Below are 22,578 nucleotides of genomic sequence, written 5' to 3' on the forward strand. Positions count from 1 at the left end.
TTAAATTTCTTGGCTTCTTTAATCTCATAGGCTATTATGTTTTGTCCACTTGGCTTGTTCCATTCATCTGATTCCAGGTATCATTTTCTGCTGAAGAGAGCCAAACAAGGAAGGCATGTTATGGGTAAGTTAAGTTACAGGTGAGGAAGGAAAGTGCTTCTCTGTGTGCATGCTGTGACAATAAAATAAAACAAACTTGACAGTTGGAACTAAAGAATAGTTTTGGCTTTGTCAGTAATACTGCTTTCAGAATTACACAAGTGGTCCTAATGTGGGCACTAGTAACATTGTAGAGTTTGCAAACCAGAAAATTCAAACTCCAGGAGCTTATCTGTATTCAAGAGCCTCGAGGAAGCTCACAAGCTGGGAATCAAGCCAAATCCACAAAGTTTTTTTTTTATCTGTGGACACAAAGTAGATGGACATGAATTCCCTACGGCAGAGTGGACTCATTACAAGTTCTCTATTTCCAAGGGGTAATTTGAGGTCCCCCATGCTGCAATGATGACAGGAAACACGCTCTTACCTGGGGACCAAGACTCCCCAAACACGCATTTTTCATGAGGCACAATCCCCTGTAGTAGACTCTTATTAATTTCTACCATATTCATGATTCATGTGGTTTAGTGTGTGTGTGTGTGTGTGTGTGTGTGTGTGTGTGTGTGTGTGTGTGTGTGTGTGTGTGTGTGCGTGTGTGTGTGTGTGATGCTGGAAAATGATTCTGAGGTCTAGCATGTGATAGGCAAAAGGATAATGATTGAATAGTATCTTCATCCCAAAATTCTGAAGTTTGTAAAATGGGGCAATTTAGTGCATAATGGTGGCGATTAAATTTGGAGTGAAAATGTATTAGTAATTTGTCTTAGATTTGGGGAAATTTAGTTGGCCACTCCAAGGCTCATCTTTTGCATCTGTAAGTAAGAGACCATGCGCTTGAATACACCAGAGTTACTGAGACTCAAATGAGATATGGAAAAGATGAAACTTTAATGAGATATGAGTAACATTGATCATTACTCTCACTGCTGGCTACCGAGGCATTATTGGTAGTTTTTCTGAGAGTCCAAACAAGAGTCATAATATTGTGTCAAAGGACGACTCAAAGATTTGAAATCTGGGCTTCCAACTTTGTCTCATGGCTGAACTAGTGTTGGCAAAGGCCTTATAGACCCTGAGAACATGAACTAGAAAAACAATTTCACCTGAAAATGAAGAATGTTAATTTTTTGGTTGGTTTTATGTGGCCTCGGTTGAAATTAGGGGTAGTCTCAGACAATCTCTGGCCTCACATACCAGGTTGGAGTTTCATAATTTCTACTGGAAGCATTTTCTCTGGCACTCTACAGGTAGCAGATCTGAAGTTTCTGCAGGCTTACACTGGATAGATGTTCTTGAGACTACCATGAGTAAACTTCCCACTTATCAGCTAGTAACATTTGGGCCATTTCATTGGCTTGCAGGCATATAAACATAGTTTGGGTGATTTTTTCTTGGAAGTAGCACTACCAAGAATTTCCTCTGTGGAGCTCTAAAAGATCAGGTGTTTGTACTCAGAAACTAGTCTGCTAATGGGAAAAGTGTTTTTTGTTTTTTCATTTGGAGTATGACCATCCAAGCCAAACAGTCAACAGAAGGAAGTCAAAGTGCATTACTCAAAGATCCAATGTTAGGGAAAAGTAAATAATTTTGCACAAAAATGAACAAACTTTGTCTCATTTCACCCTAAGAAATGTGGAACAAAGCTCCCAATAGTGTGCTAAGTCAGGTTTTAAGTTAGGTGGTGGACTGTCTTTCTTTCCAGTCAAATGGAAGATCTTTAACTGTATATATATATATATAATATATATATATATATATATATATATATATATATATATTTGCTTTATAAATTAATCCCAATTTACCTACATTTTGGAAATTAGAACTAGTGCTGTATTAATCACATTACCAAAAGCACTCAGACAACACACTTACAATAATTAGACAAGCGTTTAATTAGCAAAATACAGTAACTAATGAATCTATGTCTACCAGAATATCAAGAGCCAACCTGTAGCCACACTTAGACCACAAATGATTATTAGGAGATGTCTGGAATGAGACAGGAAGATAAGAAGAGCAAGTTTCCCCAAGAGGAATAAGGATGGTCCATTGAGGGACACAAAACAACCTGAAGTGACCCCACAGAGAGCGATCTTTGAAAATAAATACCCTAATCCTAGTAGTGTAATTCCCCTGTCTCCTCACTATCCTGCTTGAGAATCCTGCTGATTGAGCTCCGAAGCCAGAGGACGTGGGAATCGTCTGTGTGCAAACAGCAGGGTGAAGAATGTGATGTAAATCTGAAGTGTTGAATAATGATAATGGGCATAAAAGGTACCCTATCAGCTATTTGCTTTCCTGTAGGATCAGGTGTTTGGCAAGCTGTCTTCTCAGAGAAATACAGAACTAAGATTACACAAATAGGATTTGGGTCTGCTCTTGGGTTGAGGAAGAGGTTGACAAACAAGCTTCTTCTGACTTTCTCCTGCTGGCAAATACCCAAGATTTGTACTAGACTCAGGAAGAGTTGTAATCCAAGACATAATAGCGTGTCTGTTCTGCCTATCACACATCATGATGATGGTGATGATCACGAATCATCTGGTTAGGTGTGTACCTGATGACTATTTATTGTGGTTTGACAGGGCTAATAAGTAGCCAGTGATTGCTTGTTAGCATGCACTTCAGAGGACAGGCTTATTTGGGTTCATGTTCTTCACTGTATCAATGTGAGTTGTTAACAACACAGCAACCTTCAAAGCACTGTGCATAATCCCAAAAAGAAACATAGAAGCCAACCCCACAAAAAATATCACACTTTAAGCTACATGCTATTCAATTTTTAAATACTATTCACTTTATTTTGAAGCTGCTTAGGGATGAACATTACTGAATAGCGCAGCCTGAGAAAAGAGATTCTCTGCATACTAAAGCCAACTGAAGTCTTGGCCAAACAAAAGTGGTTTCTCTACTTGTGTGTTGTGAGGCTAAGGAAGTGCTATCAGAGACAACTTCTAATTAAGCTAAGAATGGAACCTTTGACATTGAAGATGCCTTTTCAATTTGGATGCAGATACTCAGAAACTATGAAAAAACACATGTTGCTTAAAACATGGGCTAAAAGTTTATACACGCTCATTGCCACCTTCAACCATGGGCTCAACAAATCGTTTCACATGCTGGTGTAGTTGCATAGGCAACAGTGCCATCTTGTGTTAACTTCTGTATAAAGTGGTAATGGCTTGGAGTGGCCAGTGAGTTTTCAATTAACCATGCTAATTGAAGCAAAGAACCTCATTGGCAACATAAGAATTGGAAAGTGGTTTTCAAATTTCATTGGAAGGGAAAAACATTATGGAAGCACAAACTGCCCAACACAAACTATCCAATAAAACCTCTGTTGGAATTAACATGGCAGATCAAGCCAACCTAAGAGAGGAAGACATCTCTGTGTCTACCTATCTAGTCTTCCAACAGTTGGAGATATTTATGGTACAAGTCATCATTCTAGCAGTAGAGTATTTGGACTTGCTCCTTATGCAACACGTGAATTATGAAATAAATTCAGTTACTGGTAAAACCACATTTGGTACATGAACATGCTTGGTAGTAAAATGAGCTGCTTTAGCAGGACAGCTGATTCACTGTTGGCCATGTGGGAAAACCAGGATTTGTGAATGGCCATAACACTCACTAAAGGTAATTCCTAGACTAGATAGATTCCTAACAGTTTTTGAATAATCAGTGTCAAGGGAGGATCAACAACATCAAGGTACTTTACTGGGTTGGGTTTGTGTACTCAAACAATTCAACAAGGCTGGAGAGAGGTGGAGGCTTTAGGAAACACAAATATTTTAGACTGCATGCAACAGTCTAAAAGTTAAAGGCTCTTGTTGAAGTGAAATTTCAATCAGGCATATATGAATGAGGATTCTAAAACCCCCATTTGCTCTTGCAACTCAAGGAGCAACATTCAGATGTATGCCACATTGCAAATGATCTGTGGAATGGACATAGGGGTTCAGTTAGAATTACACATTAATGTTTTCATAGATTGGCCTATGTGAAAAATAAAGCTTAAATAGTTATTGCTTAGATTCTACAACTTGCCACCATATTTTCTTAGCTTCAGGTTGCCCATAGATTCATATTGGGGTCTAAAACTTAAAACATTGTTTTGGTTGCTGTATTTTTAGCTGTCACAAAACTTTATTATAAAGGCATTAAAAGTCTTTTATTTTTAATAGGTCCTTGGTTGTTTTAGAGAGCTACATTGCCTAACTCTTAATAATTAGGAATATTAACTTACTAATCTGTTTTAAGCATTATTAATGGATTATTCAATAAAGAGAAACTTATTCTTTACTATCTCTCAATACCACATTGCCAAGAAATATGCTATCACCAGAGCATCTTCCAGGAGTTTATTTTCCCCATGGGAAAAAGTTTCCATTGCTGTATGTTTTCTGCTGGCAATCATAATGATCAAAGACACAGAAACAAATTGCCTGAGAAGGGAGCATTTGATGTAGCAACATAAATGAGCACGATTTTACACTTCGGCGGAATAGAGAGACAATGAGCCATAATTACAACATATAACTTTAATTAAGTTGGTATTTGTGAATTAAAAAACATTCAGTGAGAAGATGGCAGTTAAAGAAATAAGGTATCCTATGACTATTTGTAATAAAATGTTTAAAATAAAAAAAGGTTTTAAAAGTCAATTGGCTCTCTGCAATTGAAGAGACACGATGAATCAAATATTGTCTTCTTACACAAGTGAGCCCAAAGGAGAATAATTCTTACATGAGCACCAGGATAATAAGAATCCTTAAAATAATTTTGGATAAATTTGTTTCTCAAAACTGTTGGGAACAAGCAAAAACAAGATATAAATATATGAAGATGGGTCATCTGCACATGAGTGTCTTGGAAAATACAGAAAAAGAGATTGCTCTGTTGAATATGATAAGACAAACCATTAAAATTCTAATCAAAGTCACTTAAATGATCTAATTTTAAAAGTCAGCTAATAACTTAAGGGATAAAAGTCCCAATTAATTTGTTTTCAGTAGTAAGTCAATGAAAGGCAAATCCTCTCCCATGTAAAATCTTGCTGTCTATAGTGTAAGATTTCATACATTTTTAGTAAAGAAGGGTTTATACCAGATCACATCTAAATGACTCAACGTTTTGAGCTAAGATGTTGTTTACAGAATATACACATTCTTTACTTACAGAGCAAAATAAGATTAACACCTTTCTATTAAAAACTTGGGGTACAGTAAGATTAGTAGCACCATGAAAAAGAATTCTTCTCCAAACAGCAGTCTTTAATTTTACTCAGTATGATCCTTCCCTTCATTGAATTTTTAATGTGCCGTTTTAGTAATTGGGCAAAGTATAAAAACTTCTTCATCTTATAAACCTTGAAGAATGTTATTCTGGACCCCAAAACTACAGTCCCTTTCCTGTTTCTTTCATAAGAATTAAGGCCTTGCTCTGGCACATTGCTGAGGTACATCTGAATCTCCGTGGTTACTAGTCAGTATGCTCTCTTGGTCATAGAGTATAGTAGCACCATTGGTGGCAGCAGTGATGAAGTTGGGGAGAGTAAGTGAGACATTGCATCCTGGGAATCACATATAATAATTATATATATATATATAATCACATTAAAAAAAAACACAAGGAATTCTTCAGCATGTTATGTCCTCTTCATGCATACTTGACATCGGCTGATACGTGTTCTCAAGTCTCCAGCTTTCAGTGTCTCTGACTGAGGTTTACTAGGAAATAAGGAATGAGACAATCAGCTTTGGTTTTCTGATTTCAATTCTATACATTTCTGCTATTTATATTCTATTACAGGCATGAATTCACATCTAGGCATTCTCTTTCTGGTAAGCAGCTTTCCCAGAAACATAATAATTTATTATGTATTTTTGTGACTGCTTTCTCCACTGTTGTTATCTTCAAATATTTATTTTTCTGCTGTTGTCTTTTTTTGTGATACCTTTCCTAATATTCATAGGATGAGAGAAATTTAGGCAATTGTTGAGCAATACATGATAAATATCATATGAAAAATATCAAGAAAGAGGCAACCCATAAAACAAAGAGAAACTTCAAAAGATTGAGATAGTCAGAGATACAAGCATCATGTGTTATTCTATTCCTTCATAAACTTGGATGAGGTCCCTGAAAACATTCCTAGAAAGAGAATTGTGAGACTGGGACAGGCAATGCAAATTATAGTTTCAGTTCTTGAAATGGTCTCATTTTGGTAGACCAACTCCTGACTTTTTGTTATTTAAAAGTTAATGCTAAGCTAACTGTAACTACACTTACCTGACATTAGTAAGGTCTGTTCCTATATTACAAGTTAGGTGGATGTGGAGAACAAGTTAAGACTAAAAACCTCAGTCCAACAAATTCCTAAAATTTACCAGGGATAAACCACTCATGAATAGACTCTCTCATCCCTAGTTTCTATGAAGGCAGCTCTAGGCATGAACTAAGGCCATAAGTAACTTACCTGAACATGTCTGACATATCAACAGTGGCTAGCCAAAAGCTATAGGAATTGGCATAGTAGTTGCATGTCCCCCGCCCATGACATTCGATGAAGGGAGCTGAACGAAATTCTTCCAAACAGGAACCTGGAGAGGCTAAGGCTTGGCCTGAGCCTTCTGCTCCTGCACTTGTATGCTAAAAAAGATAAGGAAAATGTTCCACAACACATGTGTGCTATAATATATTAGTGATTATTCAATAATATATACCTAGCATGCCTACAAATTAGAACGCAATAAAGAAAACTAGGATTAAAGGTAAGATAACAGTATGCATACCGAGCACAGTCAACAAAAGCAATGGGCATACATATATAATCTATATGTTATATGTATATATTTATACATATATAAATCTATAATACATTAAGTGTAATATAGAAAATGTGGGAGGGAGAACATAGTGCTTGGACAGAGGCCATTTAGTGCTTAAGCTTAATATTATACAAGTGTACAAGTGACTGAGCTGCCTCAAGTGGGGAGAAGTGGACATGTGACGGAAGGCCAACTGTGATGAGAAAAGCAAGGGTGGGTGTTCCATACCATCATGAAGGAATAACCAATCCACAGTGAGTCCCACCCCTGAGGACAATGTGGAATTTGAATAGTTTGGCTGTGAACTGCGATCACCACAGCTGGAGCCTCACACACTACACATCTGGTAAAAGAAAAGGGAGAGAGAATATGATTTACAGTGTGAATATGTAGGAAACAACAATAATTCTTCAGAAGCCTTTCTATTTTGGAGGTCCTTGCCCGCATCCTCAATGATCAGAAGAGAAGAAAAATGCACTTTGAGAATCTTTTGGGTTTTTTTTTTTTGCATAAGAACTCTCTTCCCACATGCATAATACATTTATAAGCAAAAACTGCAAGCCTTTTTTCAAGACATTGTAGTATTACAGCTATTGCATTTTCATTTTCCACTGTGACATAAATTTGTATTCAGACTCGCTGTAGTCAATGCTGTAATTGCTGTAGGAGTTTGGCTTACTATGCGCTACATACTTGCTGTCAGAGTACACAACTGGAGGTAGACACTTAGTAATGCTATGCCTGTGGCAAGAACAATGTCTAGTAAGCTGAAAAAGACAAGAAGCTAGTGTTTTCTCAATCTCCACCCAGTATTCTTCCTCCGAAGGACATTGATTAAACATTTGCCATATTTGGGTGAGCACAACAGACCCAGAATGGCTGGGGAGGTGCCAAGGCAGTAGGAGAGATGTGGTTGAAAACTAAAATAAGTAAAAACAGCCACAGAATAAGTATTGCTGCATACATCAAAATTTTAATAAAGAGCATGAGGGAACATCTTGAAATATGATGGAGGTTAATTTAGCAAAATCTATCTGCATAATACACAATATATTATGGAAACTTTTTACTCCATGAAGTTAAGGCTGAAAAAAAAATCTCCCTACACACTTGCATGCATTGCTATGCTTTTCCACTCCCCAGCACACACACGGATTTGGGGAAATATATTACCAAGGGAACCATGAATTTGCTAATAAAGCCAAATTAGGTTACATCTTTGTATTCAATGTCAAAGAAATTGGACTTAGTAATGATTCATACCTTATGGTTACTAGAACCCTGTGTCATGATCATGATAAAAGTAGCACTACCCAATATTCTCAAGAGATTGATTTAAGTTACTGTTCCAATGTGGAAAAAGCCCAGAAAAAATCTCTGTTAGTGGGACTAGCCTCTATTGGTTACTTTAAGGGAGTGCCAAATATCATCTATTACTTCAATTCCCAATTTCGGTTTCTCCTAATAATGTGATGGGTTTCTCCCACTGTGAGATACAATCAGTCACATCAGGACTGCAGCAATATTATTCATTGTAACAGAACTCTACCCGAGGACTCTGCCTACACAATCTAAGTACACTGATAGTACCTTCATCTTCCTAAACTTTATCTCAAATATTGTTTGAGGGGTGGTAGTGCTGCTCATTATAATATACCAAAAGAGTTCCAAGCTATACTTCAGCAGTTAAAGAATTCTATTATTTGTGCTCAAGATAACTTTCTAATCTTTTCTCCACACAGAAACTTTACATACTAAATTCTTGGTACATTTGTCTATTATCCATTCTCAACTTCTCTTGTATATGACTTTCCTTTATAATTACATGTGTATCTAGTTGTTTTCCAATCTGTCAAAACAGACACATTTCTTTGAGACACATAGTCTCTTATTTTTCCAGTTAGAATTAAACACCCTTTCCCCTATACTTTTGCCAAATGTTTTATTTGATCTTTTGTAGCACTTAGTCTAAGCTGGATATATACCACGTGAGTACAAATAAGCACAAATATATACAATTATATTTGCCTAATGAATAGACTGAGTTCTCTCTATATTAAAATGTTTGTCACAGGACCTGGTCAGAATTTGATCTCTAAGAAACATAGTTCAAACTAAATACTTGGTTGAATATTAAAAAATCACTCTAGAATACTTAACTTGGGATGAATAGCATTGATTACCCATTTTTATACTGATTTCTTACTAGCTAAACTAAGGTGGGATTGGTAAAAGTCAAAGCTAAACCAGTGCCTCACCGACTAATGAATGGCTGGATGCTCTGGCCCTTCAGGGGTTCCATGCTCATTGGCATGGGCTCTGGGGTGGACAGCCAGTAAGAATAGTCATTTCTTGAAGCAAAGTTACAAACATTGTTAATGTTGCAGAACATAAAAGGCATGGTACTGAATCGACGAAGGCAGCTGCCAGCGGTCCCTAAGAGGAATTGAAAAGAAAAAGATGAAGGAATACATTATGATATTTAGTTTCTCCTAAAGTCATGAAAAAAACAGCGTTTCATAAAAAAATTGTTGTACATTTCTTAGATAAAAATCACAAAATTTTGAAATCCTAGGAGTCACTCATTTTATCATTTATAAAACCAATATGTATTTTAGAATGTATTCAGATTTTGTTGTTATAGGTCATTACATATTCCCCAGTGTTGTTTTTAAATTGGTCATTAATCCTACAAACAATGGTGACTATTGAAGAATATCTATACTTTTTTGAGTACACATAAATGATACACAGCAAATCTTTGCACAGTCTACCAGTCTTATTCCATGCTGCTCTTTTTTTTCTAAGATATGTTCAGTATATATCTTGTGTGGGTTAGCAATCTCTTCAAGTGTAAGAATAATATTAATAACAATGCTAACCAACTCTAGAAAGGTATAGAGACAAACAAAAGGCTAAACAAACATGAAATAAGAAGGAAAATTGCAGGAAGAACAAAGAAAAGGAAAGTCAAGGTTAAATTGATGTTTACTCTAGACATCCCTACAAAGTTAGCAAAACACACCTCAGGTGTGTCTGTGTTTCCTGATAAAGGAAAGCCAATCTTGACTATGGATGATAACATCAAATAGACTGGGGGTAAAGAAGGGGGAAAAGAGATAGAGAAAGAAGACAGCCCACCAGCACAGGCTTTCATTTCTCTACTTCCTAATAAGCATGAAATGAGTATATCTATTCTTCAATACCCTTCCACCATGATGTTTTGCATCATTAAGGCCAAGAAAGAGTGATACTAGCTGATCATGGAATGAAACCTATGATACTATGGGACAAAATAAATCACACACACACACACACACACACACACACACACACACAACACACACACACACACACACATATATATATATATATATATATATATATATATATATATTGGGATAGGATTTCTCTGTGTTGTGCTGGCTGCCATGAAACTCTCTGTAGACCAGTCTGTTTAATCAAGCTGCTGCTATACTGTAGAGAGCCCAAGACGACTGTTTCCTCACTAAGTTAAATCAAAGGAAACATGCTCCCTTTGAAGTCATCTTGCTTTAAACCAAAAATGGAAACTTGCACTAGCTACAATGATTTTAACATTTTTTAATTGAAGTTAAAATTATTCATTTAAAATTTATAGTGATTGTAGTTAAAGGCCCCAAATAATAGAGTTATGTACTTTGTCTAAAGTCACTCTAGACCCTAAGAGGATTTTGAAAATAAATACAAAATGCATAGAAAGAAATTCAATGCCAACTATCTTACCCAAGTCTTGACCATGGGCCCTTTTATTTCCTTGTACATATAGGAGAGAAAAGCCTTCATAGATATGGACTGTCCCCTGTGGGCATTGTGGTGCATCTGTTGTCTGGCTGTGGCGTGTGATGAGGAATCCATGGGCAACTGAGGTGGTTCCAGGGGGACCTGGAGGTCCTTGCATTCCGTCTGGTCCTGGGGGACCATCCAATCCACGGGTACCTATTTGTATGTAATCATTAGTGTTCAATATTAAGCAAGCTCTAAGCTACTATTATGGCTATTAACAAAGCATAATGACTTAATTTGATTAGTTAATTTATTCAATATTTATGGAGTGTTTATAAAAGCATTGTCAGATATAATGGGCAGAGAGACAAATGAGATTATCTCCTTTGCCCTCAAAAGATTGCATTTATTTCCTCCTTGCATTGGCTAAAGACATTAAGCACTAAAATTCTAGAAGAACAGACTGTTAAGTAGGAGGAAGTGATGCCTATGGAAAGCCAATATGTTATCTATTCTCTTGCTATATTAAAGGAATTTTGAGTCTTATGACCAAATTTCAGGCAGCTGTTTTGTTCACCAACAGGAAAAGAAGTGTATGGCTTCTGTAGTTCTTCCAGCTTCAGTGCTGAAATGTTTTCCTTTCAATATGTATGGAGAATTGTTCTGAAGGATGCTTTCTTAGAAAATAGGTAACATTCTTAAGAAGCTTTAAAAATGCATCATTTTAATATACCAAATGGATCTTATTTGTATGAGCTTATCTAAAAGTTCTTATATCTAAGCCTTTAACCACACTGATTTTTGCTTGTAGGACAATTCACACCAATGCCTGTGATAAAGATGTCATTAATTTGGTTATTCTCTGGAAACACAGTTACTGAATTGGCAGCGTTGGCTCTAGGAAGGCCCACATGAATCACTACTTTGTATTGCCATCAATGATACTTTTTTCTAACACACATTCTTTATGTTTATATTACCTTGTTTTATATATCTATAACCTAGAGTTAACATATTAATAATCTATTCAGTTTATAATCTTCCTATTTTTTGAGATAAGGTTTCTCTATAGTAATTTGCCCAGCACACTCAAGCCCTGGGTTTAAACCCCTGCTACAATAAAATAAAAAAAGTAGTTGAACTAACAAATATTTTGAGTACCTGGAAGAATATATTGGATTCCTAGTGCTTTATATACAAGCAAAAGCAAAGCAATATTTTTTATGCTTGTCTGGTATAGCATATCTCCTTGGATGTGCCTTCCTATTTTTCCCCAGATTTGACAGCCATGCTCTCTCAATAGGAAGTTATCACAGTTCCAAGTACAGCCCCACATCCAGAGGCCTTGAAAGCATAAACATTATAACATATTACAACCAGCAGCATTGTTTTAGTCATTTTACCTGGCTGTCCAGGCAGACCTGGGTCTCCTTTGCGCCCTCCTGCACCATCAAAGCCTGGAAGTCCATTTCGTCCTGGATCTCCTGGAGGGCCAATTGGACCTACAGGAAAAAAATTGATTTTAATGGAATCAAGTCATTTAAATTATCATGGCCAGAGGAGTTCAAAGAGATATGGTTGGTCCTAAAGGATGGTTGTGCATAAGATTTCAACATTTTCAAGAAAAAAGGAAGTGGGACCTGTGGTGGACTGGTATCCTATTCCTAGTAGAGACTATCACTATCAGAGACAAACTCTTGGCATATAAGAAGCAGATTAAGGGAATGTTCTCAAATAGATAGGTCTTAATTCATGATCCATAAAGGTACCTGGTAAGCCTTGAGGGCCTGGAAGTCCTGGTGGACCTTTTAATCCAGGTTGGCCAGGAACCCCTGGAGGACCAGCATCTCCTTTGATTATAATGCTCTTTCCTGAAGGACCAGGTAATCCAGGAGGACCTAAGAAGCAAAGCACACAAATGTGAAGATGGCAAAGAGAAATGCCAGAAGAAACAGATGCCAAATTGGCTTATGGCAGAAGATGTGTTTGTATGACAAACAAACAAGAGAAAAGTACTTAACTGCTGTGACTACTGCCACATCAAACAGAAGTTTTTCTGGGGGAACTGTAATTACTTCATCAAGAAAATCAAAACTAGCTCATGTCATCCTTCTGGCCTACCTACCAGGATGCCTCATCAAGAAGGAAACTCCAGGTTCACACAGCAACCCCATCCTCCCCCGCTAAGAACCTTTGCTCCCCTCATCTCTAGGCAGAAAAACTAGTTCCAGCTGCCAACTCTATCCATCTTTGCCAACTCCACCCAACTCTGTTCTCAACTCTCTAATAAAGTGTCAATGATTAACAGATTGGATCAGAAAACAAGATCCATCTTTTTTGTTGCCTCCAAAATCATACCTAATGACCAATGATAGATACCATCTTAGGGACAGAAAAGGGTATTATAATAAAATTGAGCTAAAAAATAAACATAGTGTAGCTACTCCAATGAGATAGATTTAAATCCAAAACTAATCAGAAGAGATAAGGGGGGGAAACTTTATACTCATTAAAGGAAAAATCCAACAACAGGAAATTGTGATCCTAACCATATATGCACGAAACACAGGCTACAAATGATTAAGAATGATTTAAAAATGCTTAATATCATTAGCCATCAGAGATATGCCAATTAAAACTACTTTGAGATTTCATCTTACCCAATCAGAATGTCTAGAATACAAATAAAACCTATATACACAATACAACACACACACACACGTACGCACGCACGCACGCACAGGCACACAACCAAAGAACAAAATAAAACAAAAAGTCGAAAATGCTAGCATGGCTGTGGGAAAAGAGGAAAACTTGTTTACTGATGGTAGGAGTACATCCTTGTGAAGTTACTATGGAAATCAGTGTGGAGGGTCTTCAGAAGCTAGAAATAGTTCTACATAAGTTCCAGCTTTATCACTTGAGTATTTAACCAAAGGAGATATCTGTTCATGGATGTTTATTGATGTTCTCTTCATATTATCCAGGAAATGAAAACAGCCTAAATATTAATCAACTGAGGAAAGGATAATAAAAATGTGGTATATTTACACAGCAAAATATTCAAATATCAAGAAAAATTGTAACATGAAATCTTCAGGTAAATTAATGAGTCTGGAAACAATAATTCTGAGCAGGTAACCCATAACCAGAAAGAAAAACATCACATATTTTCTCTAATTTGTGGATGTTAGTTTTGAGCTATCAAATAAGTGTGTTTCCTTTGGAATACTCATAGAGGCCAAGAAAGTACTAAGGGACCATGGGAGAAAAGACAGAAAACACTGTTTTTAAGGGTTAAATGGGAATAAAGGAACAGTAAGTGTTAAATTGGGATGGGGAAAGGGAGGGCAAGGTAGAGGAGGCACAACACGAATGGATAAATAAGAATAAAAACTTTTGAAAACATTATATGGAGGCTTACTATTGCATAAATTTCCACATAATAAATACAAAAGTTAAAATGTAGTTACTCAATAACAGAGCAATAATGCCCCTAAAAGATACTATAGGCTACCAAATGAAAAGTTCAGATCCTGGAGTAAGTTACTTTTTTTGAAGTTGTTGACCAGTGAGGTCCCACAGATCACTCCAGACATTACCAGCTCTTGGTTACCCAGAACTTGATGGTAGGGCCTCCATTGCTGAAGACACCACAGACTTGAGTCAAAGAAGTTGCAGAAATCAAGCTTAATACTGACCTGGAGGTTTCACCTCTACTGTCCAACATTCCTAGTTGGATGGGACTAGGCATGTTAGCAGAGGAGAAAAGTAATCATAAACCATACCCAGATGTGAACCTTTTTATCCACAGTAATGACTGGCTTAGGAAAGCGTGTCCACTGGTGCAATAGTGACATAAACACTGAATTCTCATTGAATTTAAGTGTTGCTTTACGAAATGAATACTATGCCTAACACCATTATTGGGCCAAGAATCTATGGCTAGACAGCTCATAAGCTCCAGGGGAGAATATACTACTATTATTCTGCTAAATAGACATACTGTTAAACTGACTCCTTTAGATTTCCCATTATACCCATCGATTAATGCATCTCTCAACCTTCATCAGAGGAAGTTCTATTTTCAGTAGATGATTATCAACCCAGTGATACAGAAACCCAAAACTGACCAAGGTACAGTGAATAAGAGACTAAAGAATGTCAGTCATAAACACACACACACACACACACACACACACACACACACACACACACAATACACACATATACAAAATGCACCTCCACTCCCAACACTAAGAAAGTACTTCCAGCATTGTGGAAGAGGAGGGGCAGAAAGAGTGTAAGAGCTAGAGGTGGTAGATGATTACAAGGCAACAATGTCTTCTGGACTCAACAGAGAAGTTGCACATATGAACTCACAGTAGTTGGGATGAGAACTTTGTAAGCCCAAATCCCAGCATGGAGAGGGGAATTGGGCACAAAATCCCTCTCCTCACTGAAGAACTACTGGCAATTGTTAGCTGCTGGTCGAGGGTGAATCATTTTTCTCTGAGTGTAGTCCTAGATAAATTGACCATGTTCCAGTGGAAGGCCATGTATCCAAGAATATTTGGGCAGCACAAATTGGTCTTTTAAAAAATTATTGTTGTGGTTTATTTTTTTAATGTTGGGTTGTAGAGAAGAGGCTAGAGGCTAGATTTGTGAAGAGTTGGGGGAAAGAAAGTGATTATGATCAAAACACTAATAAAATATTTTTAAAAGAAGTTTAAAAGCTAAATGTATTTCTTAGGGTCGGGGAAAAATAGAACTTTCACGCCTGTCTCCAGGAGAAGACAACCCTATTCTCGACAAGTCTATTATGATTTTGACATTATTTATAGTTCTTGTTGTCCTTGTTAAGACAGTAACTGAAGCAACCAACAGATATCCTCTTTTATAGTTTATGATACATCTCTATAATCCTATTAACATAAAACTTTTATTTTAATTTAAAATATATAAATGTACATAAGCAACTTTTCCTTATGATCTGGTCAATTGAATACGGTAATATTAGTATAGAAGCTAATAAAATCTTAAGGCTTTCTGGTTGATACTGAATCTATCTTAAATTTAATAGGTTGGCTATCAATATAGCTAAATAAAGAGGTTAGAAAATTAGGACATTATGTTGATATTTTGGAAAGACAGAATGTGAACTTTCAAAAGTCTTTCATGTTTCTAAGTATCAGGCACAAACAGCCTTAGGAGAAGAAAAATTCTTACCTGGTGGTCCGGTAAGGCCTGGTTCCCCATCAGGGCCCATTGAGCCTGGTACTCCAATGGGTCCTTTCATTCCTGAAAAGATAATACATAAAGTAACATCGATGAAAAAGCAACAAGACAGCCTTTACATAGGAAAGTAAGAAAAAAATTGGTTTTACCAAAGGGACTTAATATAGTCAACACTAGTTGGACTTAGGGGCTTATTAATAATGATGATGATGATGATGATGATAGTAATAATAATATCATAATAATAACCATAATAATAATAATGAAAGAGAACATAAACTTGGTAGAGAGACAAATGGGGTGAGCTGGAGGAAGGTAGTGGGGGTGGATATGATAACAATACACTGAATCTATGAAATGTCCAAGGAATAAATGAGAATACTTTAAAAGTATAAAGGAAAACCTTAAAACATCCTTTCAAATACCTGGGAATCCTGGAACACCAGGGAGACCAGGATCTCCTTTCATTCCATTGAGACCTGGCCTGCCGGGATTACCCTAAGTAAATAAAAATCATTGGTGTTAGAATGATAACTAGGAGGGGACAGAGAAGAGGAATGAAGATTCAAAGATGGCACAGGGTCTTAGGGAACTGTTTTTTTCCAGTTAAACTTGAAGGACTCAAATTCTAACTCTGCTCCCTACTGCCCTGTGACTTTTAAACATTCAAATCTAGGTAGCTAGAAGAAGAATGATGGTACGGAAAAATAAGATATTGTAAAAATGTTAAGGATACTGTTTTCCACTATAAGGAGGCCTTCACAGTTAGAAGACAGCCCAGAAAGTATAGGCTGTCTACCAGGAATCTGCTTGAATGGAATAATGAAGAAGTATATGACTCTCTGCATTATTCAAACCAAGATAGAAAACACAGGAGTAACTGTATATATTATTCTCTTTATAGGTGAAGAGAGAGAATGGGGGCATCTCTTCTCTTCATATACACAAAGCAAAACCATGTAGCAAAACCTGACCCTGACTCTAATTTCAATATCTAAACTATTCCCACTCACCACAATCATTTCCCTATGGGTGTATTCATCCAAATGCAATGCACTGATGTGTGCATGTAAATTTCCCTTTCACAGGTTTGCTTTCACCAAAACCCCTTCACTATAAAACAGCAAAGACACCTTAGTGGGAAGACTAGGAACCTTGCCTTCTATTTTATTTTTACTTTACCAGTGATGCAGGTGGTGAGTATTAATCAAATTCTGCAGCTCAGAATTTTCATTTTGAAAGCTGTCACCCACACTCTTCTATCATCAAATGTCTAATCCCATTTCCTACCGGGAGTCCTGGTGGTCCTTGATCTCCTTTCAAGCCAGGTAAGCCAGGTTGCCCAGGTGGGCCTGGGTTTCCCCTCTCTCCTTTAATACCTCCATTTCCAGGGGGACCACGGGGACCTTCTGAACCTGGTAGACCTTGATAATGCACAACAAATGGCCAAATTTTAGTATAGTATGTCAGGCTTTTAAAATACGCCATCTTTGTGTTAGTTTGTGTGACAAAATACATAGATGCAGACTGGCTAGTGTAAATGTAGGTTCTTTTTGTTATTAATGCTGGTTTGTAGACCCTTAGAGTTTACATTCTTTTCTGGAACAGCACCTCATGTATCTCAGATTGTCATTAAACCCACTATGTTGGTTGCCAAGAATGATCTTGAACTTCCCAAGTACTAGGATTACAGGAATACACCACCATGTCCAGTGTATGTCATCCTGGGGATTGAAAGGAAAGTTTCATGGATGCTAGGCAAGTACTCTACCAATCAGCAACATCTCTCCAGACCCCTGTCTTTTATTTTCTGTTAAACATAATAAATTCATACCTAAAGCAACTCTGGCTGTGATAGTGTTTACTTCTGTAATCCCAGGAAATGTGTTAGACTTAAATTGAAATGAGACCTAACCGAGCACTAGTCTCAAAGCAGTATGCATCTGTGGGAAGGGAGATGTTGAAACAGTTTCCTGGGTTACTTCCTGGAGTTTTGGTCCCAGTATTATTGGAGAGGTGCCCAAAAATTTGCATAACAACAAATGCCCTGTTGTAGGTGAAGCTGCTGGCTAGCTACATGACCAGTACTTTCAGAATGGCTGCTATAGACCAATTAGGATTTCAAGTCATTTCTGTTATGGCCTTTAAGTAGCATTTGACTAGGTCCTGGGTTTGATTACCAGTATAACAAAAACTTCAATTGCTTTATTCATAAGAAGCTCTATTCATTCAGCTTTCATTACTATGCAATTTTGTAATGTGGTGGGTCTAGTATATGACCTTATGTGTGCTAGGCGAGCATCTAGCTTCTGAGCAATGACTTACTGAACAATTAAGACACTTAAGCACACTAACTTTAAGTTCATTTTAGTGATATGTTTGACACATGGAATATGTTTTAAATGTCAGATATTTATTGTTTCAGTATAGTACATACAAAATTTATTTCAAAATATTTCCATTTTTGTTAAGCTTTTTAAAAGCTTGTACTACATTTTTGCACTATATTTGTATTGTATCATTCTAAATAAGTGTATCAGGTCCGTTAAGCAATCAGGTGGTTTGGTCACTGGACAAGCCTTTTGTAGGAAGGTAGGGAATAAATGCTATGTGTTTGGAGAGTGTGCTTAGTAGCTGAGGCTGAGACTACTTAGTCTTGCTTTAGGAAAATAACTACAAAGCCCCAGCTAAACTAGCTTTTCTCCTGTGGTTACATGAATTTTTAAAATTGATTTCAATAAAAATAGGTAGTTATGGTTTTAAAAGGAATCATAACCTATACACATAGGAATTTAGAACGATGGGCAGGTGTTTACACATGGACAAAGGGTCTAACTTTTGACATGAGATTAAACTCAAAGTTTAATTACTTTCCCTAATTTTTATGACTCCAAAGCATAGGGTATGCACTAACAAGACAGAATACCACAGTAATTAGAAAGTCTGGGTACAGGAATTGCAATGCTGGGTTTAAATCCCAGCTCCATCACTGATTATCTCTTTGGCCTTAGCAAGACTGTTAATCTTTTCAGCTTCAATTTCTTCTTCCATGTAATAGAAACAAAAAATACCCTTAGCTTTTACCTAACTTTGAGAAAGACTAAACGAAATAGCAGATAAGCATTACTTATGCGCCTATCAAATAGTAAGAGCCATGAAATGTCAGTATTTGTATAGTTATGATTGCTATTATATTATTAGTGGTAGTAAAATCAAAGATAGCAATGGATCATATGAGGTTTTTAAATGTTTTAAGAATTTTTAAGGGATTTAATAATATGGCATTTATCTGAATATGACAAAGAGGAAGCAAGTTCATGATAAAACAGTAAATTTTTTTTTGTTTTTTGTTTTTGTTTTTGGAGACAGGGATTCTCTGTGTAGCTTTGTAGACAAGGCTGGCCTCGAACTCACAAAGATCTGCCTGCCTCAGTTTACTGAGTGCTGGGATTAAAGGCGTGCGCCACCACTTCCTTGCTACAGTAATTAATTTTTACATTTAGAAAACTTAAATCACACAATTACTCTAGCTTGGCAAGTAGACATCACAATCACAAAAATTCCTTTCCCAGTTGTAAAGAAAAGTTTGTGGGTACTTTGTACTTAATAAACAAAACTGTAGCTGCTTAGCTCAAATACACTAGAATAAGGTTTTCTAAATAAACACGGTACTTTGTCCAATTTAGGCTAGAAGTCTGGTAGCAAATTAGGCTGTTAAGTAAAAACTAAAAGATCTCCAAACCAACCTAATTACAATGATAAGGGAAGATTTAAGATGGGGAAAATTGAACCTGACTGCGATTTTTCTCTGTGTGGAGTTTCTAGAATACTGCATCATTTAATGACTAGGTCTAGAATATTGCATCACTTGATAAAAAGGCACTATTCTTTTCTCAACTAAAATAAAACACTGGCAATTTTCTGTCATTTCAGACCTGGCATTTGTACTGTCCCCAAAAACTAAATTTATGATCAAGTAAGGACATAGGAATTTTATTTTAACTGTATACAATAGCTGCCTTCCTCTATTATTGAACACAGCCTTGAACTCACAGCTGAGGTAAATTCTGAGCAAAAAATACTTCAAGAACACAAAATCCATTTGCAGAGATTAGAAATTATCTAGATGCTTGCTTAAATGCCTTTCAGTTTACAATGTGAAGGTGTTTGCATGTCTATTTAAAATTTACCATATATTTAAATAAAAGCATCTATTACTAACAATCAATCAAATCACAAAGATCTGGTATTATTTCAAACTCAGTAGTAAATATATCACATTACCTTTTCCAAAATATCAAGACATAATAGGGTAGTATTTAAGGATAAAATCGATTTTCATTGACTTTTGAATTACAGCAATAAAGTACATTTCTCTTATCACATATATAAAGCATTTAAAAAAAGAGACAACTGACCAGTGAAGAGTCTAACCTTGGAAACCTGGGAAGATCAGAGTTCACCAAAGCCCAAAGATCGATGTTAGCAGTGTCAGACATCACACAGCACAAAATAAGATTGAGTTAAAAGTGGTTCACATTACAGAACAAGTCAAACAATAACCCCCTTTGTCAGCATTTTTATACCTACAGCACAATCAATATGCAAACAGACCCATCCAGAAATACAGAGAACTAAATCTTTTTCAAATAGAGCTTATTCTAAAGAATAAGCTGTTGGTCATTAATTAATTAATTAATTTAAGAGACTATGTTAACACTACCACTGTGCATTTCTCATAGTTAAGCTTCTGAAAACATTAAAGTTGGCAAGATAGTACCATTTCACCAAAAGCCTTCATTTTCTTTAAAAAAGAAGTAACCATGAATAAATATTTATGCATGTCTTAGCCTCTGTCATCCTTTAATAAAATCATGAAATGAAAACTTATTTGGATGTTCAGAGTGACCCAATATGATAACAACAGTTAACTTTCAAAACATCATAGGCAAAAATATAATTACAAAGCCCACCTGTGACTCAATGGAAAAATAAAAACAAGGGCACACAATTATCAGTTGTACTTTTGTCTTATTCAAATACCTTTTTAATAAATTCACATCTTAACTTTATTCATAATAAATCAGGAGGCTATCTTCTATAAATTAGTGTTTGTAATAAGTACTTAATCATAAAAAGCTACTGAACTTAAAAATAGATACGCAAATCTTTCAATGATATGAAGACTATTAGTGAAGGGGTGCTTTAAAATATTCTGGCATGCAATATCCCACCCAAGCCATTTTAAGTAGTACAACAACTTTAAAAAATTATTGCTTAATGCACATTTTACTAGGCTATTTACCATTTAAAGGAGGATCATTACATAAAAATATTAAAGCCTAAAAACAGAACACTCTTTGGTTAGTGTTAATTGACTATAAACACAATTTCCCTTTTCTTAGAGTTCTTGCTATGATTTATAAATACTGGATATTACAGAGAATAAATTGTGCTGGACCACTGAGTCCCAGATGTTAAAATACCTTGGAACTTACTCTTAACTTTGCTATTTAACAACAATATGACTCTGAACAACTAATTTTCTCTGAATGTAATGAGAACAGTGTTGTCTATGCTATCCTCCCAAACATGTTTATATAAGGATCAAAGTCAGGTTTTGAAATATAGAACTACTGTCTGACATGTACAAGATGCTAAAACAATGATGATTAAAACCAGAACCTTAAAAGTGTTTGAGAATTTGAAATTTAGAAAAATGTATTTCTCCAAACCACATACAACAAATTAGCCAATGTCTGGCCACCCAATTAACTAGATTAGAAATTGCTACTTAGTGTAATTCAAAGTAAAGATAATATATATATATATATATATATATATATATATATATATATTTGATTTAGAAGGACATAATAATAAGAATACTCAGAAAGATATCTTATTGATATATGACAGCTTAATGGTTCATCAGTATGGGAAACTTTGGACCATATCATAGCAAGACTTCTAAGAATTTATTTTCTAAAAGACTACATTTTATTGACTTATATGCCAAGTCAATTTTATGTATGAGGCCTCAATCCACTATTTTTCAAATAACCTAATTAAATTTAGCTGAAAAGAAATCATATATAAGACCAGAGAGTCTTATATATAAGTGGTGATTGCTGATGTTATAGAGTAAACTAATAATGCTTTAATTCAAATATCCACTTAAAGTTGCTTTATTCATCAATTGTAAACATCACAGAGGCTAGATTTCCATAACTGCAATTTGAACATGTTTAACAAATGGGAACTTGTTAAATAAATTGGTTTCAAAGCAATGTGGCTATTTTTCTCTTTCTTCTTCAAATATATTCTAGTGTTTCAGAAAAAAAAATACCTAGCTAGCAGTCCAGTCCAGCAGTGATCAAAGCAGCAGAATTCTAGGCAAGTTAGACAGAATAAGAGTAAAAATTGCTTCAAAGTACCTCCTCGTTTTGTCCTTATCCTGTTGATAGTTAAATTGAATTCAGTGTGTTAATCTACTCAACAGCATCCACTTAGGAAGAATGTAAGATGATACTATTGGAGACTGATGGAGATTTGAGGCAACGAGAGAGACAGAGAGAGAGAGAGAGAGAGAGAGGGGGGGGAGGGAGGGAGGGAGGGAGGGAAGGAGGGAGGGAGAAAG

The 22,578-nt window shown here is 36.0% G+C and overlaps 1 protein-coding gene across 5 annotated transcripts in view; it reads right to left on the reverse strand.

Annotated features, from left to right (window-relative positions):
• Positions 1-4,631: 4,631 nt before the first annotated feature.
• The window catches only part of LOC100772575 (collagen alpha-5(IV) chain), a 181,613-nt gene continuing 163,666 nt past the window's right edge, over positions 4,632-22,578 (reverse strand). For 4 of the 5 annotated variants that reach the window (XM_027433656.2, XM_027433657.2, XM_027433654.2 and 1 more), the window contains 11 exons: positions 20,373-20,381; positions 17,229-17,362; positions 16,364-16,436; positions 15,930-16,001; positions 12,470-12,598; positions 12,104-12,202; positions 10,701-10,913; positions 9,194-9,371; positions 7,164-7,278; positions 6,584-6,756; positions 4,632-5,834 (listed from right to left, as the gene is read on the reverse strand). In XM_027433656.2, coding sequence (XP_027289457.1) covers positions 5,753-5,834; positions 6,584-6,756; positions 7,164-7,278; positions 9,194-9,371; positions 10,701-10,913; positions 12,104-12,202; positions 12,470-12,598; positions 15,930-16,001; positions 16,364-16,436; positions 17,229-17,362; positions 20,373-20,381 — 1,277 coding nt within the window. In that variant the 3' untranslated portion in view covers positions 4,632-5,752. The remainder of the gene's footprint in view (positions 5,835-6,583; positions 6,757-7,163; positions 7,279-9,193; positions 9,372-10,700; positions 10,914-12,103; positions 12,203-12,469; positions 12,599-15,929; positions 16,002-16,363; positions 16,437-17,228; positions 17,363-20,372; positions 20,382-22,578) is intronic. The other variant, XM_027433655.2, reaches the window with a different exon arrangement.

Source organism: Cricetulus griseus, chromosome X (genome assembly GCF_003668045.3).
Source record: "Cricetulus griseus strain 17A/GY chromosome X, alternate assembly CriGri-PICRH-1.0, whole genome shotgun sequence".
In the NCBI taxonomy this organism is placed as follows: domain Eukaryota; kingdom Metazoa; phylum Chordata; class Mammalia; order Rodentia; family Cricetidae; genus Cricetulus; species Cricetulus griseus.